Source organism: Mustela erminea, chromosome 12 (genome assembly GCF_009829155.1).
Source record: "Mustela erminea isolate mMusErm1 chromosome 12, mMusErm1.Pri, whole genome shotgun sequence".
NCBI lineage: Eukaryota > Metazoa > Chordata > Mammalia > Carnivora > Mustelidae > Mustela > Mustela erminea.
The window spans coordinates 82002762-82028511 of record NC_045625.1 but is presented as its reverse complement, the minus strand read 5'-3'; the positions used below and the strand labels follow the sequence as shown (position 1 = coordinate 82028511).

Below are 25750 nucleotides of genomic sequence, written 5' to 3'. Positions count from 1 at the left end.
ATTTAAGTTTGTCATTGCTGATAGCCTCAATGTTTTGTCCTGTCTGCAGGGTACTACTTGCTGGCCAACACAAAGTTTACATCTCAGCCTGGCTACATTGGAAGGCTCTACGGCCCCTCCCTGCCAGGAAACTTGCAGTATTGTCTACGTTTTTATTATGCCATCTACGGGTTTTTAAAAATGAGTGACACCCTGGCAGTTTATATCTTTGAAGAGAATCACGTAGTTCAAGAGAAAATTTGGTCTGTGCTGGAGTCTCCAAGGGGTGTTTGGATGCAAGCTGAAATCACCTTCAAGAAACCCATGCCTACCAAGGTATAGTAGACCCAGGGCAACACTTTGACCCTTTGTTCATCTTCGGTTTCTGGGCTAGGTTAGTGAATATCTGTTTAATTATTTTCAACTGGAGATGTGTTTATTTTTCTTCTGACAGCCCCACCACTGCACTCTAGCCGAGCCATGCACAAATTATATTATCTACAAGTTGTTTTCAGTTTTCTGTGTCTCGGAATCATGGCCACCTAGAGTGTTTGCTTGTTTATTTCTTAGATTCCCTGAGAACAGACCAAAGACAGGGAATGCATGAACAGTCCAAGTTCAACAGCTAAACTTTTATTTGAAGCCCCAATTACCTCTCTCCTCAATCTGCCACAGTCACAAAGACACACACACGAGCCCACACACACATAGGAATACTAATTACTTTACTATAATTTATAATACTAAATGACTTAAAGGATGAAGTCAGTGAGCCTGGTTTTACTTTGAGGCCTTAAGGTCTCTCTTTGTTAACAAGAGAAAAGCGTCAGTAAAAAATGAAAACCAACCCAGATGGAGAGAGTTTATGTAAGGTACCATCACCTGCTGATTTTGAAGCAATAAGAGGACAAAGAGATCTTGACTGCAAAGGGAATATAAAAGAAAACTATAATCTCCCAACTTTAACAAATCCTAAACTTAAGGAAGGTTTACAGAAGTAATAAATTCGGTCAACTGCAACCCAGATATGAAACCAGTATGGAAAAATCCATTTTGTTTCAGCCCATCATTCAACCAGAAAATGTCTTTCTACTTGAGCCAATTCACTCTGAGCAAGAAAGGTCTCTTTCTTCAAACAGATGACTCACAGAGTGGGAGCTCAAAAAATATTGTGGGATGAAAGGGAAAGGATCGATCAGTTGATCATGTTTATTAACCAGGAATAACTCAAAGTGCAGGCTCCTTAGGGGAAGATACAAACCTGGAGGGTTTGTAGAAGGTAGTAGTAGAACCTTCTTCGCAAGTGTTAATGGCTGAGCTTTTCTTAGTTGTAGCCATCCGGACAGAAGATAGCTTCATCCATCTGTAGTTTTCTGCTGAAGAAATTTGGCACACCAGTCCCATCATAATGATGCGTGGTTACTTTTAGTCCATTAGAATACCCACCAGGGAATGATTAAATTTTCACAATGATGAATCAAAGACCTTTGAAAATCTTTACAAAGTTCTTTATCATTGTTAGAAATTGTGATTTATAATGATATGGTAGCCTCCATGACTTACGACTTTTTTTAAAAATTAATTTATTTATTTTAGAAAGAGAGCACGAATGGAGGGAGGGGCCAAGGGAGAGGGACATCGAGAGAGTCTTAAGCAGACTCCCCGCTGAGCTGCGCAGCACGGAGCCCAATGGGGGGATTAGTCTCATGACCCTGAGCTCGTGACCTGAGCTGAAATCAAAAGTCATACGTTCAACTGACTGAACCACCCAGGCACCCCCATAACTTACCAACTTCTAAAAACAAGTGAGCCAATTTACGATACTTCTCTCAGAACATAAGCACACAAGTTTTGTCACAGTCTCATAGGTATAGCTCGTATTATGGTTATGCTAATTAAACAGGTAGTGTTATCGTAGGTCTCGCCTTCTGAACTCCGTAACACTTGCATCACATGACTAAAGTGAGATGCTTCGTACATCCCTTGGGTAGTAGAGGAAGCTAGTTAATGTTTCTGGTGCCAAGTCCCTACTCCTTCCTAGTCTAGACTCCATGCCCTTTAATCTATTGCCTCGCCAATTCCAAACATTTCCTGAATGAGCCCGTCTTTCCATAAATGTCATCTGACCTTTGCAACGTCATTGAATTTCCTCTTTGATCTGTTAGTCCTAGAGGTAGCCAAGCCTCTCTGCACCTCTTGGGGATCCCAAAGGCTTAAATTGTTTCGCCATTACCAATTATAGTTACGGTAACACACACACACACACACACACACACACGCGCATGTACCAGATTCACATAATCAGGGCTGCACCAGAAAGTAAGGAAATTTTTGTTATACTCTATACCCTGTTTTGCTAATGTTTTTTAAAAGGTAGGGGATATAATAAGCATTTTATTCATGTGGCTTTCATTTGTTTATTCATTCCCCTGTCCATTCCTTTATTTAACTAGAATTTACTAGATACATGCTCAGTGCAGCAAATATAAATATGAATGAGACTCAAACCCTGCCCTTGAGGTGGAGATCACAGGTGATAGAAGAGTAAGAGACAGATACTTACGCAACTAACAATGTACAATCTCACTACCTCACGGAAGGGTCTCCTAGAGAAAAGTAGAGTAGTTCAACTGACCAGGCACATAAAAGATAGTGACCAGTAGAGGCCCACTGGGCCGGTGTGTGGATGGTCAGTTTTAGGCCGTCCGGATTCTAACTCTTGCTCGTGCCCCCGTCCACCCCCCTTCCCCTGTCCGTCCACATGCTCTCCTCACACACGTGCTCCTTTAGAGTGCGTCCGGCTCTTACCTGACACCCATGGGTGACAGCAAGCCCCCCGGCCAGTGGGGAGGCCCTGGACCACTTGCCCTTTTCCTCGTTGGCCGGCTTCCGCCCGCTCCCAGCAGTTGCTCCGTTCCCTCCCGACCACAAGACGAAAACTGCATCTGGACCCGTGGGGGCAGGGACGTTCTTTCAGCCGTGGAAGGAACTCATCACGGATCTGGCCCCAGCACTCATGAGCAGAAGTTCCAGTTCAACACCAGAAAACTCGGGACACATGTCTGCAGGTGGAGTGTGGTTTCTGGCAGGTCCCTGCTAAGCAGAACCAGCTCCTTGGAGCGTGAGGGAGCCGTCTGACGGCCACCGCAGGGACGTGCATTAAGGCAGGAAGCTATAGCTTAGCAGCTCATGTAACATACACGGGAAATGAGGGCAGATGTGTTTCAGGGAAGGGATCCAGTGAAAAATCAGAGTTGCCCTTACGACTCCCTTCCCCCGAATTCAAACTCCAGCGGCACTTCTTTTTATGGTGGCTTTTCTTCCTGATTTGGGGATACTTTCCTCTTTAATTTAAATTAATTTAACTTTTTAAAGATTTTATATGAAAGACAGAGTCACAAGTAGGCAGAGAGGCAGGCAGAGAGAGAGAGGAAGGGAAGCAGGCTCCCCGCTGAGCAGAGAGCCCGATGTGAGGCTCGATCCCAGGACCCTGGGATCATGACCTGAGCCGAAGGCAGAGGCTTTAACCCACTGAGCCACCCAGGTACCCCTCCTCTTTAATTTTAAATATTGTATTTCCACCTCTGTTTCTTGATTCATTCACTTGAATCGTGTTCCCTGTTATGAAAGATAAGGACTTTAGCTTATTTAATACTATTCCTTCTCCTTTTCTCTCGTCTCACGATATTTAGTTATATTTTGTTTTTAACTTTGGTGCTTTTTACATCTTGAATACACTTAACTATACGCTTAACTATTTGGATCCATCAGCTCTAGATAGTGTCTCTTAACAGCCTCGTATGTAAGAATGAATGAATCTTCAACTCTACATTTCCCTTTGCGGCTCTTGCCCCTCCCCTGGTCCAGATCTCTCAGGCTTTCACATTGTCACGGCTAATAATCTTTATGTTCCTGCAGCGGAGCCTTCTGGTTTTGCCAGTGGCCGGATTTCCCAGTGTGGGCCGCCTTGGCATTTGGAAGAGGACAGTTCTGTCTTTGGGGAGGGGTGTCCCTCACAATACTGGTTTTTTCCCATCTGCAATTAATGCAACCCCAGATTATTTCCACACATTTCCAAATGGCCCCAGAAGTGCCAAACCGTCCTTGAATGAGAACCATTGGTCTGTAAGTTGATTTCGAAAATCGAAATGAAATCCTAACCTTACCTGCTGTCCACTCTTGCCCTGCTCCCGTCTCTGCTCTGCCTGGCAGCAGAATTTTCATGAGCAAACCACCCCCCTCCCTGACCACCCCGAATTAACCCTTCGGCTTCCTGTTGCTCTTAGGAAAGAGACTCTGTGTGCCCGACGGCAGCCCCCTCCCGCTCTGTCTATTCTAACCCTCCTTTATGGGCTTTGTAATCTTAGGACTTTTTAGAATTGAGATGTAATTGACATATAGCATTGTATTAGTTTCAGGCATATAGTATGGTTCAATAACGCACATACTGTGAAATGATCACCACCGCACATCTAACATGTCACCACACGGTTACAGATTTATTTCCTTGTGATGAGATCTTTTAAGATCTACTGTCTTAGCAGCTTTTAAATTTGCAACACAATATCATTAACTCTAGTCACCACGCTGTACATTACATTTCCAGGACTTCCTAATTTTATAACTGCGAGTTTGTACCTTTTGACCCCTTTCATTCGTTTCAGTCACTCTCTGCCCCTCGTGTGTGGTGATCACCAATTTGTTCTCTGTGTCTATGCCCTCGGGTTTCTTTTCTCTTTTAGATTCCACTTGTGAGAGCACATGACTTTTTTTTTTATTAGTCCACTGAAAAGGGGATGGTTAACTTTATTTTTTTATTATTTTTTAATTTTTATTTATTTTTTAAATTTTTTTCAGTGTTCCGGAATTCATTGTTTATGCACCACACCCAGTGCTCCATGCAATAACGTGCCCTCCTTAATACCCACCACCAGGCTCACCCAACCCCCCAGCTCCCTCCCCTCCAAAACCCTCAGATTGTTTCTCAGAGTCCACAGTCTCTCATGGTTTGTCTCCCCCTCCGATTTGCCCCAACTCCCTTCTCCTCTCCATCTCCCCATGTCTTCCGTGTTATTTCTTATGCTCCACAAATTGCCTTTCTCTTATTTCTTTTAGCCTTCATGCCCTCGAGGTCTGTGTTGTTATAAATGGCAAGAATTTGTTCTTTTTCATGGCTTCAATGATATCCTCTTATTCATAGAAATCTGTTTCTTCCTTACTTTTCACCCTAGGAACCCCAAACCTCAGCTACTTGGGTCACAATTGTTTACTAATGGCTGTGGGACAGCTTTCAAGTTCTGACTTTTGGGCCGGGCTGGTTGACCCTCATCACGATCGGCTGCAAAGCTTTTAAAGTATCCATTGTCCATCTCCCTTTCTGTAAAAATAGAACCTTCATGAGGACAGGGACCTTATCAGTCTTGGTCATTTCTGTATCTATAGAAATCTGTGTCAGATGCAGAGTAGATCACCAGGGACATTTTGTTGGATAAATTTAGTTTGGTGTCTATGTGGACAATGTATGAGTGGGTGAATAATGAAAAGAACGATGAAAAATAATTTTTTAAAAAATGAACGAGCAGACTTTCTAAGGCTGGTGAGCAGCAGAGCAAGGTTTCACCCACGTCTGTCCAGTTCTGAAGCCTGCCCTTGAACAGAGGTTTTTATTTTTTTAAGTAATTTTTAGATTTATTTATTTATTTGAGAAAGAGAGAGAGATGGGGAGGTTGGGAGGGCAGGGGTGAGAGCAAATCCCAAGAAGACTCAGCACCAAGCGAAGAACCCAATGCAGGGCTTGATCCCATGACCCGAGATCATGACCTGACCCAGAACCAAGAGTCGGACGCATAACCCACAGTGCCCCTCGGACTCTTGAGATGCTCGAGATGTCTTGAGATGCTCGAGGTTTCTACCCAGTCTGTTCAAGTGTGAGTAGTTGCGGCCCAACTCAGAGAGATCGAACAGCTGTGTTTTTACCCCTGTTCCCTGGCTTGACAGCTTTGTCTTTGAGTTTTGGCTGTACGTGGGTTGATCCGGGTCCTAATTCTCACCGGTGGAAGTGTTGGGTAGGTATGTTTGAGTCTCTATGCTACATATTTAAAATAATGACAATGACCCCTTCCATTTGCATTGTTAGTGTAACCTGCTTTTGTGAAGGAGTCATGGGAGCTCAGAGCTGAGCTGAGAGGCAGCGCGGGCCTCAAAGAAGTCAGAAGTCAGCCGCTCCCCACGTGTTTCTTTTCCGTCACTCCTAATACGGACACACTGGCCCACCTGTGCCTTCCCAGATGCCTTCCACTCTGGATGCTTCTGTTCCTTTCTTTCCCCTGGTGGTTCTCACCCAGCCTATGTTAAGGATAATGGGCCGGTTCAGTTAACAACTCCCATTTCCATAGACCGTCTAAGGTTCGATGGAAACTATGATATGTAGCTCTGTTTAAGGAATGGTAGGCTTTTAGCAAGGTAGGCTGATGGACGGATTCTGGCTAATGTTGTCACAGCTGCCCACAACAGAAACTTTCACAGAACGCTTTCCATGTGCTGGGCACAGCGCTAAGCATTCGATGTGTTCTGCTTCATTTAATGCTGTGGTGCCCTAGGAAGGAGGCAGTGCGGCCCCATTTAACAGATGAGGAAAGTTCAGGCAGAAAATTAAGGACATTGTTCAATAGCATGCAGAGCTGGTAGAGCTGAGAGGTAAACCCAGACCTTTTTGAATTCAGAATCCATGGTTTCTATACCAGGCCATTCTGTGCCCCTAGCCCTCTCCTGGCAGAAGGCAGATGACCAGGCGGGAAAGAGAACCCGGCCCTAACTCAAGATTGGTAAAAATTCTTAGTGCTTTATCATCGAGGCTCAGTTGTTCTATGTTAGAAATACCTTTGGCTCCTACAAGGGATCAGAATTCATGATGGATCATTTCAGACAAAGGGGAGCTGTGGGGTAGAGGGAAACACAGCGTGATGCTGAAGGGTTCTCCTGCGCGACTTCTCCGCCACTTACACCTTCGTCATTTGGGCTAGTCGTGTGACCTTGCAGAGCCTCACTTTTCTTCATGGAATCAGGACACTAGTAGTACCTTCCTCAGGCAATTACGGCGGAGAACGAAGGAAATGTGTCGAGTAAAGGCCTTAGCGTCGCACCTGGTACGTCATCAGCATCTGTTAAATTAACTGAACAGAGACAGAGGGAGAGACAGAGCGTGCCCGAGACTAAAGAATATTTTCTCCAGGTCCTGATCCCCAGCAGATTTCACAGGCAACATGTCTTTAGCATGTGGATAATTCTGCACCTTGATTTTTGCTGTGAAGTATTCTTCAAGCTAAAAATCGGGTCAGAGCTACATTTTTATTTTAACAGTACTAGGCTTTCTTCATGACATGGTTGCCTTTGCAGTCACGAATGCCTACAGGAGATTTTTTTAATGTCTTAGAAACGTTTTGAAAGGCCTGAGTCATGAAACAGCTTTCTTGATCTGTTTTTCCCCAGCACATTGCTAAATGGAGGGCAGGTAGTCAAGAGACACCTTGAGACTTTTACACACTAGGGATGATAATGAGGAGAGGGAACAATTCACTCCAAAGTGCTTTTCCTAAAAACCAAATGTCAGGAGAGACTAGAGGGCCATTGTCAGAAATTCCATAAAGATGGAGCACTAATTTTAGCCTTTCTGTGTTCAGATCCTTAATTTAAAATTATTCTTGGTTTCTGCAGCCTGTGTATTAGGTCCTGCACTATCTCCTGGCCTGAAGCTAGTTTTCTCTTTAACAAAGATCTTCAAGAGGTCCGTTAATTAGAAGTACTGGGAGCAACTCAATATTGTGTTCCTTAAATATTTCTTTTGGAAAAAAATGTTAACTGGCCCATTAATGAGGAAATGACCAGGCATTCTGTCTCATCCAGGCCCAGCTTAATCATCAGCAGGTTAATGGTCAAGCCTTCTAATCTACATCCTTACTCTCTTATAGGATTAAAAAACAGATAAACTTTAAAAACGTCATTTATGGATTTGGAGAAAACCCCCATTTGGCCAGTCAGAGAAAATATAAATCCATTTATTTCTTTACTAGTCAAGAACCTTATGTCATTGTTTCTCAGGATATGTCCCCGGAGTACAGATCTTCTGAATAGTTCCATTGAAACAGAGTTCTGGGGTCCAATGAGTTGGGGGAAATTTTCCGTGCTCAGTCTCTTCCGTGTACACATCTGAAGATTCACAATGCATGGTAACATATTAGAAACTCTTGTAAGTTCTACACTAAAGGATCTTGCTGACCCTCATGTAAGGTGGTAGTTCCTTTAGAGTATTTAACGTAAAACCCTTGTCTTATTTGGCCCCTCTTAACATCATGCTGCTATCATAGTATTTTATGCATTACACTGAAATTGTCTATTTGCCTGCCTATCTACATTAATCCAACTGTAAGGGTCTGGAGAACAGGGAGCCTTGTCTCACATTCCCACAGTGTGAACACCATTCGGTAACAGGGTGGGTATTGAACACAGGGTGGGAAAGGGGAACCCAGCTGGTAATGAATACGGGTTGATGGCAAGGACGAGCAGAGAGGTCCAGGGAAGAAGCAAGATGAACTCTTTCCGCCCTCGGATCATATGAACCACCACTGCGTGTAGCCCAGCACCTGAGCCACTCGTCCCACGGGGCATATGAATGTGAGTGAACACTTAGAGGCAGGACTCTCCCGCCGGGGCAGATGTAAGGACACACCTAGACACGTCGCTGCAGAGTCTGGTTGAGGGCTTTTCCTGATGATATTTATTAAGTCCAAAAGCTGCAACTCTTCTCTGGGAGACAACGTCCCCTCCTCACACGGAATCATTTCGCTATTCCCAGTGACCGGTAGGAGGTTTTACGAGGCCTCTGGATGTTCTGGAAGCCTTTCGTGTCTGCCAGTGCAGCTTCTCCAGCCTCCGTCCTGCCTCTGTGGTCTGTGACGTTCCCACCCCCAGACGTTCAGGCTCTTCTTCACCTGCTGGTTTCCCGCTTGTTTCTCCCCGCCTCCGTCTTAGGATGTGAGCTCACAGGTTCATGTCCCATATGGATGAAGGCTTTCAGCACAAACCCCTTCAGCTCTGTTTCTCTCTGAACCCTCACCTCCCTCTCTCGGTCACCGGGGCACGTGACAGAGGAGCTGTCACCCTTGTCCATCTACCCATAGGATCTCACCATCCTGCCACCTCTGGGGCCTTATTTCCTGAATTGTTCCTCACTCTCAAATTTTCAATACCCACGAGCCCTCTATACACTGCCAGTGCATGCTGGCCACACACACGAACAACCAACCTTTCCTTTTACATTTTTATCCATTTAAATTGCCACCCAGTCCCATGTTTTGTGTTCAGACTTTTCGGAAAGCACATCTTCTGTCAGATGCTGCTGAGGGTTCTCATCCCCGAAATCCTCACCTTCTCACCGCTGCTGTCCCCCCACAAAGTGTTTATCAACAACTACTGTTTCCCATGCGGGGCGCTGCAGGAATCATGCCTGAGAAGAGCCTACCCTCCAGTTCTCTCTGGGTCATCTCAACTGCCCCTTTTTCTCTGAATCTTTAATAAGTCGTAGCTTGTTAGAGTGAGGCTTGTAGAGCAGGAAGACTTGGCTTCAAGTCTTGACTCCGGCATTAACGATGTAATTCAGAACGTCACGTCACCTCTCTGTGTAATAAGGACGTGTTTTAGGGTGCCCCCCCCATGTCTCTTCTACCATGTATTTTCTTTTTGGGCATCTTAAAGTCAGCAGCTGTCTTCACACTGTGTAGCTCAGCCCTCGTGGAGGGCTCTCTGTAGCGCCTTGTTTCCTCTTGTGATAATCTTCTCTTTTTAGTTAGAAAAAAAAAATTAATGAAATTTAAGTCTGTGACTTGGATCCGTGATTTTAAAATCTTCCTTTTAGGGGCGCCTGAGTGCTCAATAGGTGAAACCTCCTGTCTTCAGCTCAGGTCATGATCTCAGCGTTCTGGGATCGAGCCCCGCGTCGGGCTCTCTGCTCGGCCGGGAGCCTGCTTCCCTTCTGCTTTCTCTGCCTGCCTCTCTGCCTACTTGTGATCTCTCTCTCTCTCTCTCTCTCTCTGTGTGTCAAATAAACAAATAAAAATAAATAAATAAATACAATCTTCCTTTTAATTTTGCCCTTTAATGATGAAAATGGGAGTAGGTATTGAATATCTAGGCTTCTGCAAGTTTTAAAGGCAACACTTAGACGTTCATTCAACTAGAAGAGCAAGTCTAGTAGGTTTCTGGAGAGATTTATACATAGGTGGCCCTTGGATAACAAGACACCCTGCCGTAAAGGAGCCAGATTAAGGACATTAAGGAGCCAGAAAACCAATGTGTAGACACTATGCATGAGAGGACATAGATTTCCTGTCAGTTTCATGATGTCCGGGAACTCTGAGAAAGGGCTCCCCAGGATATTAACGTCACGGCGTAATTAAAGCAGGGCCGCTGAGTGCAAAGTAGAAATAGCAGGGTCATTACCTACTGACAAGATAATCAACACATTATAGAACAGATTAGGGGGTTTCCGTACATAGAGTGTGGAAAATTACACAGTCAAGTGGGACGAGTTTTAAGGTGGAATCAAAGAGAGGGGCTAAGTATGGAAAAGGAGCCTCTCTTGAGTTGTTCAGGCCAAACTCAGTGTCAGCTGCCAATCCAGGAATCCTCGGGTACTTTAAATATGAGCAACACAGGGTTGAGGCATCAGGTTTTCCCTTCCTCTCCTTTGAGGTATTTGTTGAAGGCATTTCATGTCAGCTTCCAGCGGAATGAATGGAAAGGCTGGTTGGCACAACTGCTGGTTGCTGACACAGCTTACACAATGTAGCATTTGTGTCAGTGCATTCTTCTAGAACTTTCCCGAGGAATTAATCTCCTAGAGTATTGCTAGATTACTACATTAGTCTTCCTGGCACTGTGGAGAAATCTGAAAAGACTGCACAGGCATTCTTCTGCCATGGTTTTATTAATAAGCTTAATGAAGCAAGCATTGACTCCAAGGATTATTCATAAACCTGAAAACACTACCTCCCTCCCCACTTTCAGATTCCTATTCTTGGGAGTATTTCCAAGTCCTGAAATGGCTACATTTTTAGGGAAACACTTCCCAAGTTCTTATGAGGCAACATTATTTTTTGATGTTCACATTGAGATTCTCTGGGGGTCCTCTGGTTTTCTGAGCTCTTAGACCAGCTAAGTATTTGCTGGCCTCTGGAGTTGTGAACTCAGTTCAGTTGCTTCAATTGACAATGCGTACATTAATAAAAACTCTCTACTGTCACCCAGGGAAGAGTACCTTCTTTCGTTTGCATAGACGACCCTGGCTTCTCCTCACTCTCTTGTGTGACGGTCTCTGGCAGTTTTCTGCTGTATCTCTTAGTACCCACCTCTAGGAGAAGTCTCTCCTGACAGTCCCCAGTCTACATGCCCATGGCGTACCCCACCACACTGCTCACGGGCCCTGACTCCTATGTTCTGTTTAATGTCCGGTGACCTGTGTACTTAGACAATGCTCAAGGACACACTACCATTTGTGGCCCGCCTAGTTCATCTTTGTCTTTAAACCAGGATGTTTAGTTCTCTCTTAGTTTCATTCCGCAGATATGGATGGCCTAAAAAATGTATCTGAAAGGCAAATGCCAGGCCAGGAAATAAAGTTTACAACATATATGACAAACTCTTAGGATACTTGATATATGAATTTACTCTAATAAATCAATAAGTAGAAGGTAAGCTAAGCAGTAGGAAAGTGGGCAATGGATATGTACAGGCCAGTCAGAAAAAAAAGAACGATTGCTATTTCAGTAAATACTTAATTGGTAGAGCATGCAACTCTTGATCTCGGGGTTGTGAGTTCGAGCCCCGTGTTGGGGGCAGGGATTACTTGACAATAAAATGTTGAAAGAAAGAAGGAAGGAAGGAAAGAGAGAGAGAGAGAGAGAACAGAAGGAAGGAAGGGAGGAGCTACCGGAAAATAAACGCGCACGTATCCAACCTCATTTGTAATCAAATTTAAAAAAATATAAAATATTTTGTCTATCAGATAGATAAAAATATTTTAAAGCTATAATACTCTGGAGTATGCTGTTTCTATTAATAAGCATATTCCTACTGTATACTCTTTGTATTGTTCAGTTTATCAATTAAAAAATCTTTCAATGTAGGCCCCAAGTATGCATATATATGAGTAATATCTCATGTCTCATATTATAGAGTATTATCTATGAATACTTAAAATACAGGGGCACCTGGGTGGCTCGGTCGGTTAGGTGTCTGCCTTCAGCTCAGGCCATGACCCTGGGGTCCTGGATCGAGCCCTACATCAGGCTCTCTGCTCTGCAGGGAGTCTGCTTCTCCCTCTCCTTCTGCCCTCCCCCACTCATGCTCTCTCTCTCTCATGTTCTTTCTCTCAAATAAGTAAATAAATTCTTTAAAAGAAGAAATAAACACACACACACACACAAACACACACACACACACACACACACACACACACACTCACACACACATTTAGTTAGTTACTTACTTACTTACCCTGAGAGGTAACGATGTCAGGAAATAAGGATTTTCATAAGTTCTGGTGTGAAGATAAATTGATATATCTAGATGACAATTCAATGTACATGACTCAAAGCCTCCAAACATGAATACTTTTTGTGGGGGGACATGCGGGGAGGGATACAGGGAAAAGGAGAGAGAAAAATCTTAAGCAGACTCTATGCCTAGCATGGAGCCCGACACCGGGCTTAATCCCATGATTCTGAAATCATGACCTGAGCTGAAATCAAGAGTCAGACACTTAACTGACGGAGCCACCCCCAGCACCCCACAGGAATACCCTTTGGTGCAAAATTCTACTTCCCGGGATGCATCCTAAGGAACTAATAGTGGTTATACACAAGTATTTAGACACCAATATTCATCCCAGCAGGTTGTATAATACTGAGAAATTAGAAACTGCCCAATTATCCATCAGTAGGGTTCAGTCAAACAGCTCGTGGCAGGCTGCAAGGGCATAGTGTTACACAAGCTTTAAGCCACAGCCCTTCGTCCAGTCGAGGATCCACACTTTGCCTTGAGAGTCAATGAAAATCAGGCCAAAAACTGTCTCTCTGTCTCAGACATGAGTAGCATGAAGGCAGTATTCCTGCTTGGGTACCTGCTGTCCTCTCTTGACCCCAGAACTTTCCGAGCCCAGATGAAGGTCAGGACAAAGACCTAGCTTCTTCCGTGTTTGCTGTTCGGTGACTGCACTGTGCCTGTGTTCTGGTAGTACTGGCATTCTATCTCCATCCCAGTGAGCTACGTCAAGAGCTCCATAGTGTGATGTCTGTCCTTGAACGGGACAGTTAAATTGGTCATTACCTTATATTGCGTGGGTTAGGGAGGGGTTCAGCCAGGGAGCTTCCTGAGGGAGGTGGGCCAGAGATAAACGGGCATCGACTGACGGGATAAATACACACAACAGCGTCCTCTTCGTTAGCGTGTGAATTAGACTCTAAAGCACTAAAAATCATTTTTTTAAGATTTTATTTATTTATGTGAGAGAGGGAGAGAGGCCACAAGTAGGGGGAGGGGCAGAGGGAGAGGGAGTAGCAGGCTCCCTGCCGAGCAGAGACCCGGATGCAAGACTCTATCCCAGGACGCCGGGATCTTTGTTTTGTTTTTTTTTTTTTTTAAGACTTTATTTATTTATTGGACAGACAGAGATCACAAGTAGGCAGAGAGGCAGGCAGAGAGAGAAGAGGAAGCAGGCTCCCCACAGAGCAGAGAGCCAGATGTGAGGCTCGATCCCAGGACCCTGGGATCATGACCTGAGCTGAAGGCAGAGGCTTTAACCCACTGAGCCACCCAGGCACCCCAGGACCCTGGGATCTTGACCTGAGCCGAAGGCAGATGCTTAACTGACTGAGCCACCCAGGCGCCCCTAAAAATCATTTTTAGTATCACTACCTTATCTTTGTCTAATGTTCGTTTTTCCAGAGCCTTCTCACATTTTCCATTTGGATTCTCCATATTAATTGTGTCGATTAGGCATTGTGTCCTGCAGTGGGATGACTCAGGAACTTAGGAGTCAGAGAGACCTTGCTCCCAAAACAAAGGGAAAGGGAGTGAGAACAGGTGCAGATGAAAATTAAGGTGGGAGGTGTGGCTGTGGGAGTTGAGAACATTCTTTCCTGTGGGCCTACGTGGATGCAGGGTCACCAGCTAAGGCAAAGAAGAGCGTCGCTGAGGTGAGGGAAGGTGGGCAGGAGAGGATACTGGCTGGGCCAGCTTTTAAATGTAGCCACGATTCGTGTAGGATTCAGGTTCTTGTGCCAGGTTACCAAAAACTCCTTATAAACAGACAGAGGGCAAAAATGTCAGGAAGCTGGTTGTCAAAGGAGGTCAAAGACATGTTGGGTCCACTGCTATGAACTGAGGAGTTTCAAAATCATACCTTTCAGGATTTTTTTTTTAATTGAGGTATAATTGACAGATAACATTATATTGGTTTCCGGTATAAAACAGAATGATTCAGAATCCCATTTTAAATACCCACAGCCCAAGGGAGAAAAGAGGTGGGTCTGTATAATGAAATGTGCTCTATCAAGGCTTTGGAGCGTGATGTCTCTTGCCCGGCTCTGCGGCTGGCCCTGGTGTGCCCTTGAGTCAATACCACAGGGTCTCTGGGCCTTCCCGAATGCTACAAAGTAACCGATTCTGAGGTCTCTCCCGGAGTTTCTATTCTCTTTCCAGGGACCAAAAGATCCCAAAATAGTGCAGATTTCTGAAACCAGTGAGTCGAGAGATCTGAGTATTTACCACGGAAATAGCAATGAAAAAGTCCTGCTGTTTATCCGCAGGCCTCCCGGAGCCCACCCTCCAGCCCAGAATGGAAGGTTCCCGGGAGTGGACGGGCTCAGGGAGGGAGAAGCTGGAAGCTGCTCAGTCTTTGTTGCTTGTCACAGCCAAGAGTTGAGTTAAATCAGATGGGTCTTTTGAAAAAGGAAAAACAAAACAGATGGGTCTTTTAAGAAGAAGAAGAAGAAAAAAAGTGTTGGTCAGCTAAAGACTTATTTAAAAACACATGGTCATCTGGCCTCTTGTGGGATCTGAAGACCAAATATAGTGTCTGCAGGAGGCATGCTGCCACCATTCAGCAACTATTTCCCAAAACACGGCTGGGATTCTAAAAATGCTAGTCCCGCACTCGTTTCTCTAAGAGGAAACTCCTCCCAGCCTGTCTTTGGGGGTTTGTGAAGATTCCAACCCTTTCGCCAAGTGTCTTCATGTTGGAGCTTTTGTTTTGTTTCGCTTTACGGTTCTGTTATGTTTAGAATTCTGTTACAGCTCGTTGTCAAGCAGGGAGATGAATCTGACGGCGGTAAACGGAATATCCTGCCCTTGTGCGCGTAGCCCCGTAATGAAGGGCTCTGGGACTTCCGTGACGGGTTTATAGTAGTTTTATGAATAATTATTCCACAACTCTGAAGTCACCATACCCAAATTTATGTGCCCACATGATTGCAAAGCAGTTCAACCTCAGCGAAAGAAAAGTTAAATTTAACTCAGAATCAGACACTCTGGTAAGTTGTCGAGGTCCACCACTGGTAACCCGAACCTAGCTAGGCTTGTTTTGTGAACACGGGTCATTTATGGTATTGTTGGCATAGGGCTGAAATGCTGCTGTGTGAAGAAAGAAGGCTGTTTCTGGAAACTATAGGCCCAGCCGGGGCTATTCAATGAGTGAAGTAAGTGGTGGGTTAAGCCAGCAATCTGGCCGACTGTGTCTCCTGAGCAGGCCACGAAGACTCCTTTACAAGACCGTGAAAACCCAGTTAATTCAGCCAGGGTTTAGCTGTTTAATACAAATAATCCTTTTTAACTGCTCAACAAGGATTTGTGGTGATAGAGTCCACAGCTCTCCAGAAAGCTTTATTTCCTCCCCTCAGCAAAGTTGGGAAGTCCTTAAATGATGACACTTCATACACTTGAAATCAGTAACCCCAGTCCCTTTCAAAATTTAACCTGATCTGGTTTGGGAAAATACGTTTCTGGCATGCTTATTTATCTACTTTTCCCTTCTTGGGTGCTTTCACCAAGAACTTGCGTGGACTTTTAAAAGCCTGGGGATAGGCTCGCCCTCTGATGAACACAGCCTTGTGGCTGAATTCCCAACGGTCCCTCTCCCCACCCTACTGCCCCTCCTACCCCCCCAAATAACTGTAGAAGCCAATTAAAAGTACATGCAATGCGTAAAACGTGCTCAGTTGTTTTTTACAATCTGCTGCCCATTATTATGTTGTTTTGAGGGAGCCGATCATCCTTTTCGGAAAAGGAGAAAAATGTAAACAGAGAAAAAATTCTATCCCCTTTGACAGTTTGCAGGAAAGCGGGAAGTCGGAACAGTCGAGCTTTGATAATCTCGGGAATGATTGCTTAGCTCGAGTCTTTGTCCATCTTTCTTGTCTCTTGGCTCCTTTGCCTTCTGTTTCCAGGGCTGGAGGTTGTTAGAACCACCACCTGGTGACATATAGAGGCAGAGAAAACGAACTCCATCTAGTCTGCTCTTAAACCCGCAACAACTGTCCTATTCTGACGCGGGACAAAAAGGGAGGTTTTGTCATCCACACCGCAGTGTTCTACCACACCCCAGTGGTTCTCAGCCAGAGGTAATTTTGCCCCCCCACCAAGGGGCATTTGGCCATGTCTCGATGTATTTTTGATCGTCTCGACTTGGGGATGATGTTGTTATCCAGTGGGTAGAGACCAGGGTTGCTGCCTGACGTCCTGCAATGCCTCAGAGAGTATATATTGATCTGTTTGAGAGGGAGACGATGAGGGACACAGTGTAATAGTACCTCCCTTAGACGGGTGCTCCTGACTTAGTGCAAATCTCCTAGAACTTAGGGGCAAATGAGATTTTTATAAATCACACTGTTTCAGCGTATTAAAGGTCTCAGTCCTTAGGTGCTGGTGACACTTTACAGTTTTTGTGTCACTAGAGAGCATTCATTGCTGAGGAACCCTATCTAGACTCACTTTGGAAACACTAATGGGAGAGCTATACAAACAGATGTGCAAACAAGTAATTTTAAATACAGTCAAGTCAGGATCAATAATATGATTTAACTGTTGGTCCTACTTAAAAGAGACATTGTGTGTGCTCATCTAGCTCCGATCTCGGCACTATGGACACTTCAGTGTTTCAGTATTGTTATTGGTAACTGTCAGTTGCAGAGGACTCTGTGGTGCATTGTAGGAAGTTAAGTATATATTCAGTGGCCTAGGAATTTTTTCCAACCCCTAGAGGTATTCCACTGGCTTGGAAACACTGCCTAAAATGAAATAAACACTCTTTTTAAAAAGATTTACAAACAAGCAAGAGGTTAATCCCTCAAGAATTTAGACTATGACCAGTTCCCTTCTTGTTACATTCTTAATTGGACCTAGGGACCGAGTTCTGAAGAACAGACCATGAGGTCTGGCTTTTCCTTTTCCCTCTCTCGACCAGTCTTGATCATTAGCTGGCCTTGTCCCAACTACCCTGGAATAACCTTTCCACTTCAAGGAGCCCTCAAAATGTAAGAAGGTGGCCCCAGAATAGGAACTGATATTATCAGCATTATTAATAGCACAGTGGAAAATCTTGTGTGTTCCACCAAACAAGCTGATCTTGTCATGTTTCTTTTGTGTGTTGGAACGCTAGTAGGCAAGCGCCAAACCGATCTGGGGTTTGAGGCCATAGTTTGAATGTCAGCTCATAGCTGACTGCCCGTGGGTTTCTCACAAGATGGAACAGCTTGTGGTCTGGCGAGAATTCTAAGTGCGGAAAGGGTTCTAAGCTAGGAGCGACCTAGTCAGCCGCTCTTGTCCAAAGCAGCTTTAGCGTTTCACCTAACCCACTGTGGCCGTTCACAGATTGTTCGGAATCCTTGAAATGAGCCGGGAAGATCTATCCGTTGGAATTTCTGCAATGACGAAACGTTATGTATCTGCTGGGTCTCATTTGCTTGACCACTAGCTGTGTGTGACTACTGAGCACTTGAAATGTGGCCAGTGTGCCTGAAGACATGAATTGTTGATTTTTACTTAATTTTAATCTAAATAGCTAGATGTCCTCATGGCTGCTAATAAACGATGCCAATCTAGGAAACACTAGCTCATTCCACATCTTAATTATATAGGTCCTGATTCTTTTTCTTTATTTTTTTTCTCCATTATCAATATAACAAAATTAAAGGATGGTCGGAAAATAAGGAAGAATTCTGTTTAATACTCATAATTTCATGAGCTTAACGTAATTGTTCTATATTTGGTAAATTTTCAAGGTTTTTTCTTTTCTAGGTACTTTTAGATGAGTTCAGTGTGATTTGTCGTAGTTTGTTTAATTTTAACTTTATCTATTATAACCATTTTTTTCTCCACTTAACATTATGAGAGAGATAGACTTTCATACTACTTAATAATATTCACAAGCTGTCAGGGTTAATGTTTGCCCATTTCTTAGCTTGCTATACCATAGTTTATTCATTTCCTGTATTTTTGTGTTTTGGGGTTGTTTCATTTGTTGGCTTGCTGGCTTATTTGCTTGCTTGTTTGGTTTTACGACCATCATAAAATAATGTTAATGTAAACATATGAGAGCGCATTGCTGTTTCTCCTTTTTAGAATCTGTCTGCTTGCCAAATGATTGAGTCTTACGTAGGTCATGGTTTATATGGCATCCCAGATTCATTTTGGAAAAACTACTTTTTCACCATTCAGGTGAAAAATAGACTTGAAAATTGCCAAAAGGCAAGAAAGCCAGGACTTATTCTCTCTGCAGCACCATTTATTCACTAAATTAGGAGACAGATTACTATTCTTTCCCTCATAACAATAAACATTGCTGATAAAATATAACTGCATTTAGGGCTGATGACATAGACATTTGGGTTTACAAATGGGGAACAAGTTCCCAGGCAAAAATCCTGCAAAAAATCCTGCAAGTAGGAAACCCTGCAGATGATCTCTAGAATCTATAAAGATGAGAAAATTAACAGAGATCAAGCAAAACACCCTCTTCTATCTCGTCCCTTGTAAGTATATACATAGTTCTATATTGTTACATCTCTAAACTAGACTTTTCATAATTTAAAGCAATCTGAATACAGTCCAAGTGAACTTTTACACATCTTATTCTTAGTAATTATTCTGAAGATATAAGCTAAAGACGTTTTATACTTTGCATGGTGGTAAACTGTCACATCATTTTAAAATTTTGAAATAAATTTTGTATGCTAATGGTTCTGATCCCCAGAGAGCGAAGAGTTCCTGCTGATAACACAGATAAGTTGAAGACACAACATAATATTAGAATCCAAAACAATCAAATGCTCTCATTATTCCCAACTTGAGTCTTAGTTTCTGTTCTATCTCTCTCTTTGTTTTTGTTTGGATTAAGATTTGTATTTGAGCGATGGCACATGGACTCAATGACTTCATATTCATTATACATCAGGCTACACAGGCAAAGCAGTTTTATAAACCACAAAGCAGGGGAGCCTGGGTGGCTCAGTGGGTTAAGTGTCTGCCTTGGACTCAAGTCATGATTCCAGGGTCCCGATGGAGTCCAGCCTCGGCCTCCCTGCGCAGCGGGGAGTCTGCTTCTTTGCTCCTCCCCTTGCTTGTGCTCTTTCTGTCTCTCTCAAATAAATAAATAAATAATATTTTTTTAAAAACACACAAAGTACAGTGAAAATCTAACACAAATGTTTGGAAAAGTACTCTTTGCTCATCCTGTCTATGAAAAGGAGACTTTAAAATAGGTCTGATGCAAAGAAATGCAAAACTTCCCTCCCTCTCATCCCCCGTTCTCCGGTGCAATGAATTAAATAATTGATGGTATGGATCTGGTTTTGTTTCACATAGAAGAGTAAAAATGTTTGGCCTGATAAAAGAACGGCATTTAGGGCTTTTATTAGTGATACGGTCTAGGGACATATATCTTCTCTTTGGAAATGGAACATAAGTCTCCAGATGGCAAATGACGGGGACTTTGTTAACAATATGAACGAAGCACAGCGCCAGAAATTCATTTCCAAAAAATCAATACTGTTTGTACTGGAAATGTTTGTAAAAATGCCTGGAATACTGTCAACTCTCTATGCACTTTGTGGATTATCTGGGGAAAACATTTAAAACTTGAGAGGTTTTCCTCTGCCATCTGGTCAACCTCTTGTTTTCCTCTTTCAACTCTCGAAAGAATGTGAGCTGATTCTGGCATTAATATACACAGCCTATCATTATGAGCTTAAGTCTGCTTAAAAAAAGAATGGCAGTGATTTCAGGGTCCTCTGTAAAGGCTTAGCTGTCACTCCTGCCATGTGACCTGTAGTTCATGTGGACGAGGAAGAGAGGCCTCTGTAATTTGCTTAGGCATGCTTTGGGCTGAGTAAATCCCAGGGTGTAAGAATTTCTAATGCGCAGGAAACCAAATTCATAGTTTTATTTTTCTGATTTACAGGTGGTTTTCATGAGCCTATGCAAAAGTTTTTGGGACTGTGGCCTGGTCGCCTTGGACGACATTACAGTAGAATTGGGAGGCTGTTCATCTCCAGGTAAGACGGTTCGGGATTTAAGCTCTCTTTGTTTCCCGAACCTATGCCAGCATACCCTGTTTCTCTAAGATGACACCCAACACATTGAATCTGGGCTGGCCTCTTAGTTTTGTTTTTCTGGCCAGAAGTGCCCCCCTCCAGATCCGTGTAGTAAGTTTTGGAATTTAGAAATGATGACTTTTTTACGCACAGTGTGACAGTGTGCGTATGACTTGTATTGTCATCTGCAAGAAAGGTAGTAATGGTAATACGTGCCTGAATAGTGGGGACAATACCTGCGAATTCCCCAGCCTTGGACCCGGCACAAAGCAGTATGTTAAAAAAACACCTTCTATTGAAGTCACTGTTGTTATTTTTAATGTGTCTTACATGAAGGCAGATTTTCCAGTAATAGTGATGAAATCATTATTATACAGACATTACACTAAACACGTCATTTTTCTTTTTTTTTCTCTCTTTTTTAGAGAGTCAGGGAGGGGCTGAGGGAGAGAGAGAATCTTAAGCAAGCTCCATGCCCAGTGTGGAGCCTGTAAACATGTAATATTTAAATGATAATAAAATAAATATTTTCCAAGTGAATTAAAGGACAGTGGAAAGTGGACCAAGCATTGATGATAGTGACAAAACCAAGATGGTGGCTATGTGTTGGACATTCTTTTTCTTTTTCTTTTTTTTTTTTTAAGATTTTATTTATTTATTTGACAGAGAGAGAGAGATCACAAGTAGTCAAAGAGGCAGGCAGAGAGGAGGAAGCAGGTTCCCCACTGAGCAGAGAGCCCGATGCGGGGCTCGATCCCAGGACCCTGAGATCATGACCTGAGCCAAAGGCAGAGGGTTAACCCACTGAGCCACCCAGGCGCCCTGGACATTATTTCTTATGAGAAAATGGTGCATACCTCAATCTGGATCATTGGTCCCTGTCTCTACTAATTACCACTGCATCTTAAACCACAGGGTATCTCTTTCTTTAACAAACAGGCAAACTGTGGAATCCATGTGGCTCTAGAAGAGAATCTCCTTGTTTATTTATTGAAAAGATAGTTTGTTTTAGTCCCTTGATTTGTGATGCACTGCAAGGACAACACAAAGAGAAAACAAGAATCTACACTTGAGGCATAGAAGAGGGAACGAGGCTCCATTGGCTTGTACCGTATGTGAAATGAAAAAGTAAAATCATTATTATGAAAGAGATGTAATAAAAAAAAAAAACCAGGCTATGTGTTAGAGAAATTTGCTAAGAATCTGGGTGTGAAGGTACAACCAAATTTAGGCAAAGAAGTTTCCAGTAAGTGGGAGGTGGCACCTTGCTAATATTAAGAATTGGAGTGGAGAAGGGAGTTGAGGGAAATTGGAAGGGGAGGTGAACCATGAGAGACTATGGACTCTGAAAAACAATCTGAGGGTTTTGAAGGGGCGGGGGGGTGGCAGTTTGGGGGAACCAGGTGGTGGGTATTGGAGAGGGCACGGATTGCATGGAACACTGGGTGTGGTGCAAAAACTATGAATACTGTTACACTGAAAATAAATTTTAAAAATTAAAAAAAAAAAAAAAGAATAGGGGCACCTGGGTGGTTCAGTGGGTTAAAGCCTCTGCCTTCGACTCAGGTCATGATCTCAGGATCCTGGGATGGAGCCCCGCATCTGCTTCCCCCTCCCTCTCTGCCTGCCTCTCCGCCTACTTGTGATCTCTCTCTCTGTCAAATAAATAAATAAAATCTTTTAAAAAATCATCATCATCAAATTTATTGAAGATGGCATCTGAAGACATAAATATTTGTTTTTGGAAATGGAAAATAAGGCTCCAACTGGCAAAACACTAAGACCTAGTATTTGTTTAGGTAATATTTATTGAGAACTTCATGTTCTAAATATTTGACGTACATGATCTCATTGAATACAGTCCTGTGAGGTAGACAAGAGTATGGAAGATCAGGTGGGCGCCTGGGTGGCTCAGTTGGTTGAGCCTCTGCCTTCAGCTCAGGTCATGATCCCAGGATCCTGGGATCGAGCCCCGCATCAGGTTCCCTGCTCGGCTGGGAGCTGCTTCTCCCTCTCTCTTTGCCGCTCTCCCTACTTATACCCTCTTTCTCTCTCTCTCTCTGTCAAATAAATAAATAAAATCCTAAAAAAAAAAAAAAAAGAATACGGAAGCCAGGAAAAAGCCAGTCATGACATGCATCCTCCACACACGTCAAACTGTGTCTCCAGAAACAAGTCTAGCTTTTGCACCTTCCCCGCCTCCCCCGACGCAGCTCTAGAGTTGTTCTAAGGATTTCCTTCACTCACCCTGAATTTCTGAAGAAACCTCCTCCATTAGGCAATTGTCTTATTTTCCATATTTCCATGAAGACAATTTCGCTCCAACTCTCAGAGCCTTGTAAGCTCATTCAGACAAATAAATTGGCCAGTCAGAGGAAGTTTCTTTCTCAGAGTTGTCCCAACTCTTCTGAATCTAGATGTCTGATGGCGCCCCGCCTCCAGGCAGGACCCGCGGTCCAGTGCTGGCCCTGCCTGGAGGCAAGAGCCTGGAGTAGGTGGGCGGCCGGTGTGGGGGGGTTGCCTCTCCGGTCGCCCTGGCGTGTGGCCGGGTGACACGCCCCCATGCAGAATGGGCTTCCCGGGGAGCCAAGGGCCGCGTATTCACTGAAGGAGCCTCAGTAATGACACCTGCTGTCTCCCCGCAGAGAGGCTTCTCCCTCCCCCTGGAGAGTGTACTTTCGAGCAAGATGAATGTGCATTTACTCAGGAGAGAAGAAACCGGAGCAGCTGGCACAGGCGGAGGGGAGAGACGCCCACCTCCTACACGGGGCCCAAGGGAGATCACACTACTGGGGTAGGTGAGTTACGCCACGTGGTGCTGTTCGCCAAGGAAGCCCGACCTAGCATTCTAGAGGTCATTTCCTGCATGTTGAGGGGTGCCGAGGTGTGTCCTGTGTCTAGGAGGAACGACTCAGCGATTCTGCACACCTGGGAGATCATGAAATGTGTGCACGGGCGACCGTTCTTTCTGTGCATACACTGCTTGCGCGTCCTGAGCCAAGACGATTCAAATGGGCTTACAAAGAGAGGCACATAGAAATAATATAACCAGAAGTGGGTTTAAAAATAAAAGACAGAGGGACAGTGCGAAGGGAAAAAAATGTCGTGATCGAAGCTGGAGCCAGGACTGAGGCCTCGTATGGAAAAATGTGCTGGCGGACAAGGGAGAAAACGTTAGCGGGCGGGCGTGACTCTACATTTCCTAGCAGCTGCAACAAAGATGAAAAACCTGATTCTCCGTATCCTCAGGATAAAGAGGTAAAGCACACCGCCCAAGGGTGTAGGAAGTAAGAGGGTGCATTTTCTGTAGAAAATACATGAAGTGCAATGTAATAGACTAAACGTTGATTTCCTATCACCACGTGCAGCCGCTGTAAACAATGTCAGGGATCAGATACTCCACGCAGAACAGACCTTTCTCTCCGACACTCTTCATTTTGCTTGGCGTATCCGTGGGATGCAGGCACGCTGCTTGGTCCGGGGATGCAGAACTTGCCCTGACAGTAAGCCTGACGAGATCTGTCCTCGAGGCTCCTGACAGAGAGGCCGTTATGATGGTAATCACAGCGGTGAGGGCATCCGGGTGGCTTAGTCAGCTGAGCACTGGATTCTGGATTTCACTTCAGGTCCTGATCTTGGATCCCATGTTGGGCTCCATGCTCAGCAGGGAGTCTGCTTCTCTCTGTCTCTCCCTCTGTGCCCCCCCACTCCCACTCACGTGCTGTCTCTCTCTCAAATAAATACATAAATCTTTAAAAATACGTACATACGTACATGCAAAGGTGAGTTAGCTACTGCTGTTTCCTGTGGCCTACCTCAAGATAAGCCTGTGGAGTAACTCCAGACAGCAACCTACCGTGTGACCTGTTGGGACTTTGCTAAACTTGGGGTGGCGTGCACTCAGGAACAGCTTTATTCTTTCTTCGGATGCTTTCTTCACATGGATCCTAAAGCATCTTCCCTTCCCCATGCCTTGGCAGACCCCATAGCTTTGCAGTCCTCTTGAGGTATAAGAGCAGTTACGTATTTATGTATGTTACCAAATCCAAATCTTCCATTTCACATTTGATTGAATCACGTCTCTTTCCCTCAGTTTGGGCCCGACTCATAGTTTGGGGAGGATAAAAGGGAAGAAAGTTCTTTCGTTTTCTTTGTTTTACTTCCTCCTCTGCCCCTCACTTCGTGATCTTTAATAGGATAAGTGGGAGAGAGAGTGAAAGAAAATAACTTTTAAAATAGTTGTGCTGTTTCAGATTCTGCCTTGGCTGTTGAATTATCCTCTGTCGTAACAGATACCTGAATACTGGCTCTTTGGGGAAACACTGCGTCTTGCAATTTCTGGCAGTGTACTTCCTGGCTAATCTCCTCCGACCACCTGTTCTTTCCCTAGCGCTTGCTCTACAAGGTACAACCCACATAGATTCTCCACTGGGGTTCCACCTGGCGGTTTTGGCTCCGGTCCCTTCAAGAGCTCTTGGTTCCAGCCACCTTCCCAGTGACTGTCCATTTGGCCTCGTGTGCTAGTGCACTCTTGCCTGACTAAGAAGAGGTTGTGCAGGCTGGTCCTATCCCTGACCTTCCATTCTGTTTTAGCTGGCTGATGCTGGGACAGTGTTGCTTCCATAAGACAGGATGTTGCAGAGATTCAGCATTGTTCCAGTAGAACAGATAGACATGTCCAGCATGGAGTAGAAGACTCTAAGGGGACTGTAAGAGTCTGTGAGGCTGTCTCTGGAAGACCAGGGGCTTAAAAAGATAATCCAAAGACCTGTGTGTTAGTACCATTTTGGTTGGGAATAGTTTATTGCCCTTTGTTGCAGGCAAAATCCACTTAGGGCTAGCTTTAAGAACAACTTGATGCAGAAGACAAAACTGTGCGATCAGGAGCCAGTTCCTCTCCTTGTCCAACCTTCTGTCTGGTTTTCTTGGTTGTCTCCAGTCTTAGGTAGGCTTTCGTCTCATGGTAGCAAGACCACTGTAGCAGCTGCAGGTTTTTCAACATTAAATCGAGTGGAAAGAGATAACTCAAATAAAAACACAAAACTGAGTCTCAGTGGCTCTGACCAACAATGTCTTAAGGGCAAGGTACTGCCAACCTTGTTTTTTTGTTTTTGTTTTTGTTTTAAAGATTT

At 44.2% G+C, this 25750-nt stretch overlaps 1 protein-coding gene across 1 annotated transcript in view; it reads left to right on the top strand.

The window, feature by feature from the left end:
- MAMDC2 (MAM domain containing 2) overlaps window positions 1–25750 on the top strand; it is a 140563-nt gene that overhangs the window by 91332 nt on the left and 23481 nt on the right. The window contains exons 9-11 of the mRNA XM_032307502.1: window positions 50–315; window positions 20486–20579; window positions 23264–23416. Of these exons, the coding sequence (XP_032163393.1) occupies window positions 50–315; window positions 20486–20579; window positions 23264–23416 (513 nt within the window). The remainder of the gene's footprint in view (window positions 1–49; window positions 316–20485; window positions 20580–23263; window positions 23417–25750) is intronic.